At 36.8% G+C, this 18,133-nt stretch overlaps 2 protein-coding genes across 2 annotated transcripts in view; both read right to left on the bottom strand.

The window, feature by feature from the left end:
• Positions 1–19: 19 nt before the first annotated feature.
• On the bottom strand, positions 20–6,156 carry LOC147819617 (up-regulator of cell proliferation-like). The gene has a single exon (XM_087172056.1). It carries the CDS (start codon positions 6,154–6,156, stop codon positions 1,369–1,371), a length of 4,788 nt encoding a protein of 1,595 aa, XP_087028182.1. The 3' UTR covers positions 20–1,368.
• Positions 6,157–6,799: 643 nt separating this feature from the next.
• The window catches only part of LOC111649712 (up-regulator of cell proliferation-like), an 18,327-nt gene continuing 6,993 nt past the window's right edge, over positions 6,800–18,133 (bottom strand). Inside the window, exons 3-5 of the mRNA XM_087172055.1 lie at positions 7,645–7,709; positions 6,973–7,090; positions 6,800–6,856 (exon numbers count right to left, since the gene is read on the bottom strand). Coding sequence (XP_087028181.1) covers positions 6,800–6,856; positions 6,973–7,090; positions 7,645–7,709 — 240 coding nt within the window. The remainder of the gene's footprint in view (positions 6,857–6,972; positions 7,091–7,644; positions 7,710–18,133) is intronic.

The raw sequence follows: 18,133 nt of genomic DNA, 5'->3' as shown, positions 1-18,133 counted from the left end.
GGATGCCACAGTGTGTGCATCAACATGTAGACATTTCAACTAATGCTGACTTTTTTACCCTGCAAACACATATGAATTACTCTCATTTAATAACAGGCAAATATAAAATAAAATTAATAAAAAAGTAGAGGTAAAGTAATAGTAGTAGTAAGTAGAAATACATATTACAAAATATCTTATCAGACGGCCATTTTACTTCATGGGCCTACATCATTTTCATTTAAGCACAATAGTCAATAGCTTTAGCAATATTATCTTAAAAGATTAAAACAAACAAGAAAGATGAACCAATCTGGCATATCCTCTACAAAACATCTCTTTTTTCACATCGTCTTTGTAGTAAATCTTCATTATCATCATCAGCATTATTGTGCCATAAAAAATATGAACAAAGAAAAATAAGAACAAAAGTTGTAATCATAAAAAAATAAAAGAAATATTACAGAACACAATCTCTGATTTTCATGTGGTACTTGAAACACAATATTATCATTTTCATCGTCAGCGTCATAATTGTTGCAGACCAGTAATTATATACACAGTCATATAGCAAGAGGGAAAACAATTAAAGTTGTAAATATAAAAAAATAACTAAATAGTTCAAAACGTGATCTTTGTTTCCTGTAGTACTTGAAACACAACATTATCATTTCATTATCATCATAATTATTGGACTTTAGAAACTTGAGCAAAGAAAAATAAAACAAGTTAAAATATTAATGTAAAAAGAAAAAAAACAAACAAAACATGATTTCTTTTTTGCATGATGTTTTTAGTATATTATCATTTACTTTATGATTATCGTTGTCAATGTGATTATCATGCACACCAGTCATTATGCTGGAGGGCTTACAGACAATTGAAAAAGAAAAGAAAACATCTATGAACTATAAAAAAAACAAAACACCAAAAATGTCTGATAGTCAAACACAACTATTTGCAGCTTTTCAACTCATCATTTGTCGTTAGTCATATTCAGCAGACCAAAGGATGCTGCAGTTTTCACTGTCACAAACTGGTTTAATCTTTTTTTGAAATTTCCTTAAACAAAACAGCAAAAAAATGAAATAAAAAATAAAACAAACAATCAATCAAAAAAGAAAACAAAAAAATATGTATGCTGTCATCATTTCATGCACTGATTTCTAAAGATTTGACTTGTTTTTAACAATGGGGAATTAGGCTGAAGCCTTTTTTTTTAATGGTGTTGGTCTTTATTTAATTTGCTTGATTGTTCAGCAGAATGCACTATCATTTTCAGTTCCTGTATTCTTTTGGTCTTCTCCGAAGTTTACATTTGTATATAAAAAATTCTTGGATGTTGAAATGTTGTTCTGTTGAAAGATATTTGTCAGGATTGTACTTTGTTCACTTTATGTTGAAGGCACCTTTCAAACCGTTCAGTGCTTGTTCCTTTGTGATTTTCCTCCAGGCCTCTGGAACATCAGCTGGCTTGGCTTGATATCTTTGAGCAAATCTGTCATTGTATTGCACCAGGACATACTTCCAGTAGTCAGATGCCTCTATGGTGTTGTCTGGAGGAATGTGCCAGTTTGGGTAGTATGTGGTGTAGTCCTTGTAAGGATGCCACTCCCCACGGGTGTTTGCGTTTCTGAATCTACGTTCACTTTGCACATCAGTTGTACACAGTGTCACAACAAGCTTCTGAGTGTCTATATTCCTGTACCCACCAAGACCTTGTGGCCGATGCACAGCTGCATGATGTTTCTTGTGTTCTTTGCCTCCAGCTTCACAGGGAACTTTACAAAATGGACACTGGTGTCCACAACCAAACACCTGCTTGAAAAGCTCATCCTGTGGTTTGACAGGAAGCTTGTTCAGAGTCTCAGTGATGTTTTCAGAATTTGAGAATTCCTCATGAAGCTGATATTTTAGGTCCTTTATTGAGATCTTGAGGCTGTTGATAAATTTATGACATGTGCTTTGGATTTGAAACAGGGTGGTTTCTATGTCCTCTTTTGAAATTGAGATGTCTTTAATCAAATATTTGCACATGTTGTTGATGAGCTTTGTAATGCTTTCCTTGTTATCTGGCAGCAGAACACTACCTTCTCCTTTTGAGGCCTGTTCCATTGCTCTTGTTATTTTCTGGAGTATAACCTGCAGATTGTTGTTCTTCAGTTTGCACAAAGTGTTGTCCTTTGACATTTTTTGCAGAATGTGTTGAAATATCAAATCCTTAACATATATTTCATAGTTACCAATGTACTTGCCAAAATTCTCAAAATCTTCCTTTTGCAGCAACTCTTTCAGAATGCTGTACTGGAAAAATGAACGTGAGCTGTACTCTGCTGAATGACTACTTGTTAAAATTTCATCCACGATATCTACTCCTAGAGCCCTACTGATGTACTCTTCCACAGCAGGCTTGATACAAAACTGGACAAAATCAGTAGCTTTTCGCTGGCAGTGATCTCTCTCTTTATATAAATCAAGAAAATCTGACAGGTACTGACTCTTGTACTTCTCCAGCTGAGTTCGAGGGTCATTGTCTGACAAGAATTTCCTGTGCATTTGAAGAAACTTCCTTGAGGCAATGCCACAGATGTGAAGTTTCAGGTCGATCTCAAACTGTGTAGTTGTTTTGTGATGGTTGTTACTTTGACTTAGAGATGTATCAATTTTTTCTAGAAGGTCCTTTGTGAAAGAGTCATGATAATCTCCATTTGTCTTTACTTTATCATCTATAAACTTTGTGCAAGACTCAATGACACTGTCGGCAAAGCTCTGCAAATCTCCTTTCCACATATTTTGAAGCTTCTCCATTAAGGTGGTATTATGGTCTATTTTGGTTTTAAATTGATCCTTCCCGATTTTCTTTAGGTCTCCAATATTCTGCAATTGCTCATTGACATTCAGGTTTGAGAAATTTTTTCTCAACTGCTCCCGGACACATGCTGCAATATCTTGCTCCTTCTGAGCATACACATTTACGGTGGCTTCAACCCACATGTTTTCAAACTCATCTGTCAGCTGTTCATCGGACAGTTTGGACTCTTTGCAGTCACGCAGAAGCTTCATGACTCGTTCTTCAATCACACCTCTGTATCCTCTCTGAATGTCTTGAGCCTTTTTTGTACTTATTTTTAGTTCAAGGGTGCAGTCCAGTTTAGTACACACAGAGTGTTTAATTTCATTTGCAAGGCTGTTAATATTATTGATAAAGTCACCCTTGTATTTCTCTATCAGATTTACGTGTCTGTCTTTCATTTTGTAGTAGTCAGAGAGTTTCTTCTTCATTGTTGCTTGTCGGTCTGATATTTTCTCATACACCTCTGATTTTTTTGTTTGAACCAGTATTTTCCAGGTTTCTACCTGAGATTCATTGTCAGCATTTTTGATTTCTAACTCTGCTTCTGTCTGCCAGGAGAGAATTTCTTTTCTGAACTCCCATTCCCACTGATTGAACTCTTTGTTCAAGTTGTTATAGGCATGAGCTGCAAGAGTGTTTCTGAAGCTAAAGATGAAGTTCTCATATTTCACTGCTTTCCAGAGACTTTTGATCCATTCTAGAAACTCTGGGATCTTTGAGAATTCATCTCTTGTGTCACTTTTTACTGTCTCCAAAAGATTTTTCTTGAAATCTGCCACAGCTTCACTATACCCTGTGTCCACTGGTGCCATTGGTGGGGTTCCATGCCAGAGTCCTGGGATGTTCCAGTTGTTCTTTTCTATGTCATATTCCAGCACATCTGTGAATGCTTTAATACCAGGCTGCTTTTCCATTTCAGCTGCAAGTTGAGTCATTTCATTGAGTTGGTCCAAAAGATGTTTTCTCTCATTCATGTTCTTGGCATGAGCTGCAACTGCACCAACATTCTGGTGAACAAAATGACAAACTGGCTTTTTACCAATTTGCTTCATTCTCAAGAATGCATGAGTTGCAATTTGCAGGACATCCTTCATCTCGGTTGAGTTTTCCATTGCAATGTTGATAATTGTGATATCACTCAAGCCAATGACAAATGTTGCCAGCTGGTTGTCATGCTCATAACTGTCCTCTAATTGTGCTAAATCAGGGGACTTAAGACCCTCTGTGTCAATGAGGACAATAAAGTCACAATTTAACTCACTTTTCAAATCCTCTCCAACTTTGAGGAAGAGCATGAAAGCTCCTCTTGTGCATCTGCCGCTGCTGACAGGAAACTGCACACCAAACATTGTGTTGAGGAGTGTTGACTTTCCGCTACTTTGAACACCCAACACAGTCAGTACCAATAGTCTGCTCTTCTCTCCAACCTTGTTGTGAAGCTCAGTCAGCACATCTGTCACCCACCTCTCTGGGATGTTGGAAGCATCTCCATCCAAAAGCTCTAAAGGATATCCATCCAACAACATTTCAGCAGCCACACCAGGGAGACGAGATATTTGATCTGCAGTGTTTTGCAACTGCAAGGAAAACTCATAGATCAGTCCCATCTCTCTCATGTAATGCTCTATTCCTAATGAGCCATCCAGCAAAGCTTGGTCTGACTCTTTAATGAGTTTTTTATCTTTCTTCTTGCATTGCTCTTTGAATTTATCACGCAGAATAGACAGTTTTTTCCGTGAACATGTATCAAGCTTGAGTTTCATCCACTTGAGAAAAAAATCTCTTTTTTCTTTGTCATTTGCAGATAGATACTGAATAAAAGTCTCCATTCCTTTGGTCAGTTTGTATTTTCTTTGCTCCATCCTGATTTGTTTTTGTTCTTCCTGTAGCTGAGATTTATACTCTTCAGGATTTTCCCCACCAGATTTTGTCAGTGTACACTCTTCCTTTTCTAACTTTGATAGCCTTTTCCAGTTCTCTCCCTGCAAAGGAAGTTCTTGTTTCTTGTAGTCTCGAATACTTTTCCGCTCTATTCCTGTGAAGATCTCATCAGCTACCTTATTTTGGTTTTCACTTCTGCATTCATCCACAGACAGACCAAGTTCAACAGCTCGGCTACGCATATTTTCAATATTCTTCCTGTCTGTTTTGTCAGTCAGGGATTTCTTGATAGTTGCACAAATTTTTTGTGAGAACTCTGCTCCATTTTCACTTGAAACCTTGGTTTTAACACTGGCCTTTGGTAAATCTAATTCACCCTTTATTGTCTCGACGGACGTCATTTCCTCTCTAGCAGTCTCTTCCTTGCAATTAACTACTAAGAAGAGTTTGGATTTCACATCATCTTGAAAAGATGTCAGAATCCTGCACTCATCTTTTTCAACTTTGTCCAGGAACACAAATGTAGCTGTTGACTCTTGAAAAAGAAAGTTGAATTGTGTGATTGACTCATTTATGTCTCCTCTCAGATTGGCAAAGGCAATTGGCTCTGGAAAAATGTCAAGATTTCCTCTGCCACAAGGAAGGTACCAGCAAACCTCCACCAATCCATTGGCTATTTTTCTTTTAATTGTTCCTCCTTCCATTTCTCTTTGTATGAAGATACTGTGATTCTGTTGGCCACGGCTGAGAACCTGATTTAAGACCTGGGACTTGGATAAACTGCAGTTCTTCAGCCTCACAAAGGAAAATAAAGGTGTATTTGCTTGGACAATGTTTTCTTCAACAAACCCTTTTTCTTCAGCCAAATGAATTGGACGCCACTCTTTGACGATGTCTCTCAGAGCCCACAGCATCAGAGTACACTGACTCCTATTACCATGGGGCAACAGCAGTGGAACAGGAAACTGGCACATTGACATCTTGAGGGCTATTTGCTGTTGCAAGAAGCTGTCAGCACAAAGGAAGAGTGCTACTATGAGATCCAGAGGGTTAATCTTTTTGTTTGTATAACTTTCTCTACTGGACATGTCAAAGTCATTTTCATTGCTTTCCCCATAATTGGTTGATAACTGGTTACAATGCCTGCATTCAGCATTGATTCTAAACAGTTTTCTGAGAAAACACCATGGGATGTCCTGTACTGTTTGAGCAGGTTCATCAGATATGCTGTTTTTGTTGATCTCCAAGAGAGACCGAAGAGTGAGCTTGTTGGGATAAAATGTTTCCAGTCCAAGTTTGGAAAGAAAGTTCAACAGGACTGTCAAAAAGAACAAAAAGATCACTTTTAGAAACCAACAACAGGCAAGACTTTTTCTGTGTGTGTGTATCTGCCTTACTAATGTTGTGGGGACACAAATCTGTTTACACAAGTCCCATAGCATAAATCCTTAAATAGTGAAGACTTGGTTAAATTTTAGGGCAAGGTTACGCTCAGGTTAAGGTAAGGATAGGTTGAGTCAAGTAGTGGTTATTGTAAGATAAGTAGTTCCAATCCATTTTAAGAGGAGATTTAAAGAGAAGCAATGAAGACGTGTAAAGGCAACTCACTCCAGTGTTTGGGAGCCGCAACTACAAAAGCTCTTGCTTGTGTGCTCCAATTAAAATGCAAGCAGCAGCATTTTGAACCAACTGCGAATGTGAGAGGGAAGCCTGGCTAACCCCAACATAGAGAGCATTGCTGTAGTCCATATGAGTTGTAATAAAGGCATGTATCACCTTTTCAAAGTCCTGTCTCAACAGAACAGACTAACTGACTCAAATGAAAAAAGTGGGATTTTATAACCGAGCTGCTCTATTAATGCAGTTTAAAATCACAGTCCATTTTCACACCCAGGTTCATAACTATGATAAATAAGGTGCAAACAAATCCAGGTTCATAGGGGGGATATCATGGGTACCACTGGATCTGAACAACATTACTTAAGTCCTCTTGTTGTTAAAATTAAAAAAAACTTGATGCCATCCATGCTTTGATGTCATTTAGACACTCCAGTAATGGTTTGACAGAGTATGCATCTTTCTGCTTCAGGGGTACGTAAATTTGACTGTCATCCACATAACAGTGGAACGAGATGCTGTTTCCTGAAAATAGGACCAAGGGGGAGCTAATAAAGCAGCGAAAGGGGCCCAAGAATTGAACCCTGCGGCATCCCGTAGGGGAGAGGCACAGAAGAGGACACAAGAGAACTAAAACTGACACAAAAACCTCCTCCAGCCAGGTAGGAACTAAACCAATCCTGTGCTCCACCATTAATGCCCACCCAGTGCTCTAGATGAGAGATGCGAATATTGTGGTCCACTGTGTCAAAGTTAAGTCTAAAAGCACAAGGATGACACAGTCATGAGAATCAGTAGCTAAGAGGATGTCATTGAAAATCCCTAAGAGCACTGATTCAGTACTGTGAAAGGTTTTAAACCCGGACTGCAACACTTCAAGAATATCATGCTTGTCTAATAAGGCCCTTAATTGGGTGAAACAATTTTCTCCAAGATTTTAGAAAGGAACGGGAGCTTGGAAATTAGAGAGAGCTGAAGGGTCGAGACCAGGTTTTTTAGTCGTTAGATGTAGAAGGGCCATTAAGAGCTCGGCAGAGCAAGTGCACACAAACATTGTCATGTGTTTCATAAAAGTACATTAAATTAATCCTTAAATTAATTTAGTCTAACTGGGGATTACCTTCAAGCTCTTCTTCCTTTGTGTTGATTGTAGACAAACTCTGACTTTTCTCTCCATTCCTCTCTGCTTTAAAACCCAGAGACAAAGATTAATATCATCTATTTTATTTAATAACACCAATTAAGTAAAAAAAACAAAAAAAAACAACAAAAAAACAAAACAATGAATCACAAGGAGGTTTGAAGATGTTTACCTTTTGTGACAACCTTTCGGCAGCACCACGACCAGCATTGCCCCATCTCTTTCAGCTGAACCACTCTAGACAAGAAGGTGGCGTTCCAGGGTCACAGCTGAGGTCTTCTGGTACAGTGGTTATGTGCAAAATATATAAATGAAACAATAATTTGCAAAGTAATTAAGAAATTATTGAAACGCTTTATTACACAATATTTCAACACAAAAATCTGCTGTTATATCATAATGGTATTGTTCTCAATAACACTTTTATGCCACTTTGCCACTTATAATGTCACCTTTTGGGATATCACTTTTTATTACATAATAGCCCGTCTGTTAATGTGATTCAGATGTCACTTTTAGACAATATCATTGTCACACACACTACGTAGCCATTAAAAAATCCTGCACACTGTCTGACTTGCAATAAACAATTTATTTGCAACGTTTTGGTGCTAGACCCTCATTAAGTAACTTAACATTAATTCACTATATAACAGTGTTTTGAAACACACTACGTAGCCACAAGGCTTCGCTCTCTACAGTCGTTGCTCCCTCAGTCCTTTGTTGTGTTGTTTAAATATGCTTAGGGGGAGATTTCTGGTAGAATTTGAGGGTATAGGTTAAAGCCCTCACTTTTTATTAGAAATTTCAACATTCGTTGGAACGTTGGGTGAAAAGCTGTAATGACTTGTTCGAAATGTAGGCTGCAGTCTCTATAAGCACATCAAACCATCTGCCTGTAATAGCCTTAATAAATAGAGAGCCGAACTTCATTCAGATCATGTTGATAGACTTGTGTTTCTGGCAAATAATATGAGAAACTAGAAAATTCCTGGAGAAGTTTGAATGTGCTTTCTGCTTGGTGCATGTACTTCACTCCTCATGTTTCAATCTGTACAAAGGACGTTACTTCCAGTTTCATTCATGTCATAGAGACTCATCCTGACACTGACCTGGCCAAAATGACCTTACAATGATGGTTTTTAGCCAAAATTGTGCTCACACTTATAGAAAGTCATGTACACACATGCAAAGCACCACACATCAACACGCACACACAAGTACACGCAAATACACTGTGTTGATTTACCTTAGAGTTTCTCTCATACCTGAGATAAAAGGTAATCAATGAGTTTAATTAGCCAATCAGAATCAGCTTTGATCATTTCTGCCCAGTAACACCTGCTCCTGAATTTGTATTGCAGTCAATGGGAGAGGTGGAGGGTACTCCCATCACTTCCTCAAAAACTAAAAGATATCAGAATGAAACCAAAACTGGGTGACACAGGACAAAAAAAATCTCTAAATTCTTGATATAAAAATAGTCAATGAAGGTTGGAAATTGTGGGATTTAAAAAGAGTTTGTCTGACTATTTTTAAGAGATGACAGTTAGGGTTCGCATTTAGCTCCGGTTAGCGAGTGGAGCTGTGCCTAAAGTAAGAAATCAGACATTGCTGAAGATGTAATAAACATCACAATCCGCTACACTGAAGTTACAACAACACTGCACCGGGCGAGCGAGAGAGAGGCAGAGAGAGAGAGAAACTAGAGCTAACTGCTAAGCTAAAGTAACTAGCAGATCTGAATAGCATGTAAACAACTTCTGAGTTAGTGAAAGTCGCTAAAAGGAGCAGAGAGCTCTGGGTGCTGGAGCAGAACTAGTGTAAGTTTAAATGTACAGCAGGTAGTTAGACACTGATGAAGAAAACAGCAACATTAACTGTGTTCAGACAGAACATCAATAAACTCTACCAGTAACAGAAACTGACTGGAGATTGGACAGCACACTGACGTCAGCACGTCAACACGTCAGCACGTGAACAGTGTCACTAGTATTAGTGAAAAGACATCAGATAGAAGTAAATCACTGTGTAAAAAAAGTAAATCAGTTCACATGTTTGAGTACATGTTTTGTAACATGTAACATTTGAAAATGGGGAGAGAGGGGTAAAACATGTTATGTGATTATATATGATAAAACTATAAAATTAAAGAACATCTTTAGGTTCCCTGATATATCAGTTCCCAGGTGAGAACAGCTAGTTAGGCACTTTGAAGCCTGAACATACATCTGATAATTACTAATATACTCAGTTGGCAATTTATTATTAAAATAGACAGTTGTTGATTCAATTGATCACTGTGGGGGATGTAGTGTAAATTACATTATACAGAGGTGTTTCTGTTATTACTGTCCAGCATGAACTGTAATCTCTCTATATGAGCCTTTATTTGTAAACAATAGAGCTCCAAAGTTGGTTGTTTTGAAGACGTCTTCCCGTTCATTCTCTAGGGGAATTTTTTTGCCTTTCATTGCCATTTACGTCGTCGTGGTTAATCAAATTGCTTAGAAAAGTCATAGCACACCATTCCTGATTGAGCCGCATGCATTGATATATATATGGTCTGGGTTTTCTCAAAGCTGATTGGCTAATTAAATGCATTAATTCTTAGCCTTATATCTCAGGTTTGAGAGCAACTCTAAGGTAAATCAACACGGTGTATTTGTGTGTACTTGGGGGTGCATGTTGATGTGTGGTTCTTTGTAAGTGTGTACATGTCTTTCTATACATGTGAAGACAATTTTGGTTAAAAACCATTATTGTGGGGTAATTTTGGCCGGTCCGAACAACTTCAAAGGGCTGTCTGAAGGTTAAAAGACACACAAACTCCATCACCATCATATGGATATTGACTGTATAAGTGTCTCAACCTGGTAACACAAGCTTTTTGGAGGCTCTATCATAGACAGCTCTACTGCTTCACACAATACACACAATACACACAAGACACACACAAATGCCATCTTACTTTTTTGATATCACCTTCAAAATAAGAGTCACAACCAGGTAAAAAGAACTGCTCTACCGCGACACACACACACATACACACGTGATGTAGTGGTATAGCTTTATTGCGAATCAACTTCTGTTAGGGCATGTACATGTGCGTATACATGTCTTGCTGTGGTTGTGGGGACAAATTTGTATTTGAAACCATCAGTGTGAGGTTATTGTGGCCAGTCGTGACAGCTTCAAAAGACTTTTTGAGGGACACCTGCAATGACTGAGGTCAGTGTCAGTTTAAGTCTCTACGACGTGACTTGAACTGAAAGTAACGTCGTACAAATTGAAAAAAGAGGACTAAAGTACACGCACCAAGCAGTAGGCAAATTTAAGATTTCTCCAGGAATTTTTCTAATTTCTCTTTATTATTTTAGGATTCCTATGATGGCACAAGAGCTTATTAGGGCTATTATAGGTTAAAATTGAAAAATGGAGGAGGGTAATATTTAGTGAAAACTATAATAATTTCTGAGATTACAGTCAAAAATACGAGAGCCAAAGAAGGAACCACCTCACTTCATCCAAATCAGTATGTTTTCTTCTGAATAGGCCCATCGCTCTTTAAAGTCCAGATGCTTATGATAATAGCATTTCATGAGCATTTCCTTATTGATAAATATGATTGCAAAGTGTAATTTGATTAGGTCATCATACATAATACATAATACATAATACATGGCAAGCTGTGGCGTCTGTGGTGTGTTGAGGTTGATCCAACCATGCTAAGTAAAGCAATGTCCCATGACGTTAAAATTAAAACTTGAATACAGTTACTGAAGTAAATCAATAATAGATAAGTAGTCAATCAATAGTCAGTCAATTAATATAATTGATACTAGGCATCAATATTTTTCCGTGAAATATTAATTGAAAACATATTTGTTTTCTTTGAAAAATATCCATTTAACGTTGGCTTTATTACTCTGCCTTGAGATTTATTGCCGATGGTACACCATTTTATTTTTATATGATAAGGTTCAGTGATAGTTTCCTCATGTAAGATGTGAAACCCACTTTTTATCTGTAAAACTCTCACCGGAAAAATGACTGTATAACCTGTCAAAATTCCTTTGTTACTATATTTTAATTAGCTTTCCCAATTTCAGGACTTTAAAAGATTTTATTAATTAATTTCCTTTCCCCTATTCACCTCATTGTTATTTTAATTTTCTTTGTTTATGAAATAATTGTAAATGAGGGTCCTCCTAAATCATCATCATTTTAGTTTAAACAAAGATGAGCTTAGCATAGCCAACTCTAATCAGACTTGTATTATCTTTTCTTTTGCATGCCTTTAAAATTTTACTTTTTTACTACATCTCATAATACTTGTCAGTTATATATTATATACAGTATATAGTTACACAGTATATGTCATTTATGTGCATTTTTCATGGCCAGCCACATCTTTAACTACATATTCAATGTTTTAATTAATGCAAAGGCCAACAGTAAAACATGTCAAAACATTTGATTAAATTCAGTAATACAGCAAGTAAGAAATCAGACCTATATTTGTTTCTTTCTGTCTTTATCCTATTGGTGTTGTACTTATCCACTAACTCCCAAAAAGTACAAAATATGTCTTGTTTTGTTTTGTAGTATTTATGGTTGACAAAAATCACAAATTGTTTAAAAATCAAATTCTAGAACTTAAGTCTCTGAAAGTTACTCACCTGGTCTTGTTGTGACTTGTTCTCATCTTCATTGTAAAATATTTCAATAACAGAGTGAGTACCTTCCTAAAGCTGGGTGTTTTATACTGCATCTCAACAACTGTTTTCTGTTAAATGATTTGCAGAATGTCACGTGTAATGAAAGGACCAGACTGGTCAGCCTGTCTACGTGACACACCCATTTCCTTCAATGATCAATCATTTCTTGTAAACTAGCAAGGTACTTCAGTCTTTCCCATGAAAGATAAGTTTACTCAGCTTCTTTGATACTTTCCGTCTACTTTACTTACACTTTCTTTATCACAGCCCAATAATAGGACAAGTACTTCCTTTTATGGAGAGGTAATTAGAAGTGGAGAAATCACAGTGGTGGATTTCAGGAACTTGGCCTGATTTATGTGCTGACACCACATGACAAAATAGGGAAATAAAGATTTTTAAGTGACACTTGTTAAGTTGACACGTGTCTTCATATTCCATTATGAAATGATCACGTCTCACTAAGATAAAGGGCAACTTAATTGTAACAAAAACTCATGCCAGCATCCTTTCATTGTCTCTCATGGTGTTAGTGGCACGTTTGTGAAGGCTGCTCGAGTGGATATCACTCGGGTTAGGAAGTGGCGAACCGACAATCCACAGCGCCATTTTGACTGAGGGCTGCGGGCCTTTTCTGTCTGCTGTGGTGTGGTGTACAGTAGTATGTCAAGATACTCTCTATTGTGCAGTGGTAGAAGTTTATCAGAAGTTTTTGGTGGAGTCCTGCACCTCAGGACAAGCGATACTGCTGGGCCTTAATCAGGTGTGAGCTTCCAGGTCAAGGACTCCCAGAAACTTTAAACTTGAAAAAAGGGAAACGTGTTTTTTATTGGTTTTCCTGAAGTCGACGATCCTTTCTTCTTTTTTTTCTTGTGTTGAGGTTCAGGTCGTTTTCCTTGCACAACATATATGGTGTCTGTAGCTCCTCTCCTTAAGTTGTTTCATTATTGTCGGATATCAGATCCACTATGGTTGTGTCATCTGCAAGTTTGATTTTGGCCTTGGAGCCATGGGTGGAAGTGCAGTGGTGAGTGAAAGGGGTGTAGAGGAGTGGACTAAGGACAAAGCCATGGGGCACTCCAGTGTTAGGAATGATGGTGGAGGAGGTGGTGTAGGTAATTTGTTGGAATGACACATAATAACTTTCAATAGAACGCATATTAGTTTCTGTGTTTTTTTGAAGACTCTGGTGATCCCTCCTGAATGAGTTTAAATTGCTCAAGAAGCTTAAGATGCTCAAACAACCATACACAAACAAAGAACAATTAGGATTCAAAGGAAAAGGTTTGTCTCCTATAATGTCATGTATGCATGTATGAACTGCAGGATGAATAAAATTCAAACTCAGCACCCCTTCAATCCAAACAGGCCACAATAAGGACATTGAATAACACAACAAAATGTGAATACCCTTTGTTAAAAATAAAAATAATATAAGTTTAGAATATAGATTAAAAAATATTCTACATTAGATCAAAATCCAGATTCTCCCCTAAAAATAAAAATGGAAAAATTAGTACCTTCCTAAAGTTGTATGTTTTATACTGTATTTCAACCATAAACTCATTCAGCTCAGTTTATTTAGCTTCTTTGATACTTTCTATTTCAAGTTCCACTTTCTTTATTACAGCCCATGCATAGTACAAGTTCTTCTCTTTGTGTTTTATATGCAGATGAGACAAAATGTCAGCTTGTTTCAAATCAACACAGTGTTGACTGAAATCTCACCGTATCATGTGAGAATTAATCATGTGGATGTGGCAGAGAGGCCAAATCCAGCATGGTAACTGTTACCTTTCCTTTTGGTTGATTTGTAAAATACTTTGTGTTTTTGCAGTATAAAGTTTGATTTTCTTTTTTGTTTATGACCAGCATTTCAATATTTACTTGAATCATCTTATATTAATTTATTTGATCTTTTTTTTTTTTGAAAGCCATTAAGGAAATCCTTTATTCATGTCACGTTTCAGTTCACCACAGACAGTCCCACTGCAGGTTTATGGAGGTCTCCTCTTTGACGGACAGACAAGTCACCTATCATCAATTTTGGAAAAAAAAGAAGACTTATGGTTGGAAAATAGTCCTTAAATTAAACATTTTTTAAATTAAAAAGTTATTTCTTCGAATGAATACAAATAGCGGACCACACTTGATTAATGGAGTGTGTGTTTGGGTGTGTGTTTGTGCATCTGGTGCTGATGATAAACCACTCTGTTCAGCTAGTTTTGCTTTTACTTTAATCACAGCAACAATGTCAAACACACACACACACACACACACACACACACACACACACCTTGCACACAAAAAAGTCCAGGAGCTCAACTCATCATCAGTCTTTGTGTAGCAGATTCACAGTCTGAGGGAGAAGCTGTTCTGAGGTCTGTTCATGTTCTACAGAACCAATTTAAAACACAATGTTGGAATATGTTTTACACTGGTTTTGCAGTTTAAGATTAGTTTACACACGCTACCTTCAGCCACAATAAGATTACAAGTTACTCCTTATACATATATGACATTTGCCACACGTGCGCATGTATGCAATCTTCTAAGACTACTTTAACAGTTAGGCTTTGTTCCTCTGTCACCTCAGAGGAAATATTTTACTTTTTGCTCCTCCACATTTATCTTTAGTGCTGAATCTGCTTTGCACATTTAGACTTTACTGTCAGTGAAAGGTAAGAGCCATATAGATTGCAGAAACCATCTTTTTCTTCTACTGCTAACATTTTTATTTTTTACTTTCCCTCATGAAATTCTCCCAAAACCAAGATCACACTAAACTTTGCTCCTCTTCACTCTCAGCAGATTTGCTTTTCATACATTCTGCACATTTACCGCCACATTAATTACACCGAAGAAAAGTTTTGAACATCAGCATTTTACTTACACTTCACTTATTCCTCCACCATGATACATTAGTAAAAGGTTGGAGTACTTGTTCCACCACTGCCTCTCTCTCTCTAGACAGTGATGTCACCGTGACACTTAACACGGGCTCCTCCCACTATGCGTAACAGATAAAAACTAAGAGGAGTGGCTCTTGCCGCCACCGTCCTTATTCCAAATCTCCAGCATTCCACTCTACAAGTTACGTGTGCATGTTTTTATCTGTGTGTGTTTGTGCTGATGATTAACAGATCGGCTCAGCTAGTTTTCCACAGCACTGTTTTACTGCAGCAACAAACAAACAAAGGCAGACACACAAACACACACACAAAGTACTGAGGACAGATGACGGCCATGAAATCAACTGCACATAAAAGTTGCCTGTTCTCATAACAGCAGTTTTATACATGTGAATCGTTGTAGGACACATTCCCATCATAATTTTAATATATACTGATATGTTTGACAGATTATTGATACAGCAGTAGATTATTAGGCGATAGCTAATTATTGTGGGTGCAAAATGTTGTATGATATCATTTACATTTGTGCTAAACCTAGTTTACTTCTCTGATAATCAAAAGTGCAACAAGACAAGAAACCCTAATGTTGAATTCGTTCTGTCATGGATCCTGGAGATAATCTGCTACAGTTCGAGCTGGTTTGTGTCTGGGGCGTCTCACTAGCGGCTATTTTCCCGACTCCGCCATCTTTACGCGCTACATCTATTTTTGCTGAAGCAGACCACCTCTCTAAGGCGGGTAATTATTGGCAATTGCCCTTTAGCTGTAAAACAGGAGGCAGGTGTCTCCCACATGTCCAAGTATCACTGATCGTCAGACCCGGCATCTTGCATGATACATTTCTGCCATTAGAGTGTGAGTGTCTGGGAATGGGTGAATGAGATGCAAATGTAGAGCTGCTTTGGATAAACGTGCTGTATACATGCAAACCATTTGCAGTCCAAAACACAGCATATACTGTTCCAGCTAAATTCTTTCCTTAGCTGTTAATGATAGTTTTCTAGAAAACCAGAAAGCTGAACCAACTCGTTCCTCTTCTTCAGCCCCTCTCTATTGAACATAAAGTATTAAACTATACGACGTTCTTCTGAATAACATGCGTCATCATTAGTTTATCAGCAGTTTATCTGTGGTCCTGCTGAGCGTCCGTTTATCATGTCTTTGCACGCAGCCTTGTTTTAAACTTATAAACTAGTCAGATATGTTTAATTTCCTGTTAAATTACTCTGCTCTTTTATACCTGCATTTGAGTTCCCTTTGGAAAGCATTTTGTCCCTCTGGGCTTCTATTCATTGGAGACTTCATGTGCTTTGAGTGCCACCTTGTGGCTGTTTCCACAAATGGATGTGTTACTGCAGTTTTTGTACCATAAAGTATTTGATACATCTTACACACTGAATCTTATCATGTCATTACAGGACCCTTAAAACAATCAAAGAAATCTTCCAACACAGTAAAATTATTTTTGCGTGTTTCCGATATAAATTAACTTGCAGCCCTATGGTTGCATCATGGGTATAAATGAGTGATAATATTAGTCTTTCGAAGTTTATCTTTATAACAGAAGTTTTATAGGTCAAATTTCACATTGTCATTTGAAAGTATCACAAAATATTTTTTCACATGATTTTTGTCAACATCATAATCACCACTCATCATTATGCACATCACTGTAATGTATATCAACTAGAAAATAGGGAAGAAATCTGCAAAAGTCAAACACAGAAATTTTTTGAACAGCTTTTCAACGTCTTTGTAACTTGTTTAAGTCATCAGTCTGAAAAAAGTCAGATGTCACAGCATTCCCTGCTGTTGGATTAATTAGTCCACATGAGCAAAAAAGTCAGTTACAGCAACATATACATTCCTTATTCACTGATGTTTATCAAATACACATTATAAGATAAAATGTTTTGCATGTACAAATTACAAATAAAACAGTAAGAATGTTCTGTCTGACATGGCCTGTGTACCTCAATATCATCATCATCAGCAGCATCACCATCTTTAGTACTTGTCAATATATACAGAGCTGTGTAGCAAGAATGTGAAGCAAAAAATGTTGTAATAAAAAAAAAACAATAGGTCAAATATAACAAAACTTTTTACTTTCTTATCTATTAGACACATGGTCTGTCTAAAAGAATGAAAATCACATGTTTATCATTAACAACACATGAAAGGATGCCACAGTGTGTGCATCAACATGTAGACATTTCAACTTTACTCTGAAAGCACACAATAATTACTCTCATTTAATAACAGGCAAATATAAAATAAAAAAGTGATAAAAAATAGTAGTAAATAGTAAAACATATTACAAGATATTTCATCAGACGGTCATTGCATTTCACGGGTCTACATCATTTTCATTTATGCACAATAGTCAATAGTTTTTAGTTTACTTAAAAGAATAAAACAAACAAGAAAGATAAAACAATCTGGCATATCCACTACAAAACATCTCTTTACACATGGTCTCTGTAGTAAATCGTCATTATCATTATCAGCATTATTGTGCACACCTGTTCATATACACAGAGCCATAAAAAATATGAACAAAGAAGAATAAAAACAAAAGTTGTAATCATAAAAAATAAAAGAGAAATATTACAAAACACCTTCTCTTGTTTTCATGTGGTACTCCAAACACAATATTATCATTTGATTGTCAGTGAAATAATTGTTGCAGACCAATCATTATAAACATAGTCATATAGCAACTTCAAAAAAAAAATTTAAGTTGTAAATATAAAAGGTTGTAAAAATAAAAAAACTAAACAAAACATTATCTCTTTTTTGCCTGATCTTTTTAGTATATTATCATTTACTTTATGATTATCATTGTCAATGTGATTATCACGCTCACCAGTCATTATGCTGGAGGGCTTACAGACAATTGAAAAAGAAAAGAAAACATCTATGAACTATAAAAAAAACAAAACACCAAAAATGTCTGATAGTCAAACACAACTATTTGCAGCTTTTCAACTCATCATTTGTCGTTAGTCATATTCAGCAGACC

Source organism: Seriola lalandi, unplaced genomic scaffold, assembly GCF_002814215.2.
Source record: "Seriola lalandi dorsalis isolate HSWRI2012SDOR001 ecotype SW California unplaced genomic scaffold, Sedor1 jcf7180002051754, whole genome shotgun sequence".
NCBI lineage: Eukaryota > Metazoa > Chordata > Actinopteri > Carangiformes > Carangidae > Seriola > Seriola lalandi.
The sequence above is the reverse complement of the archived record's forward strand: the minus strand, read 5'-3'. Positions and strand labels throughout refer to the sequence as shown.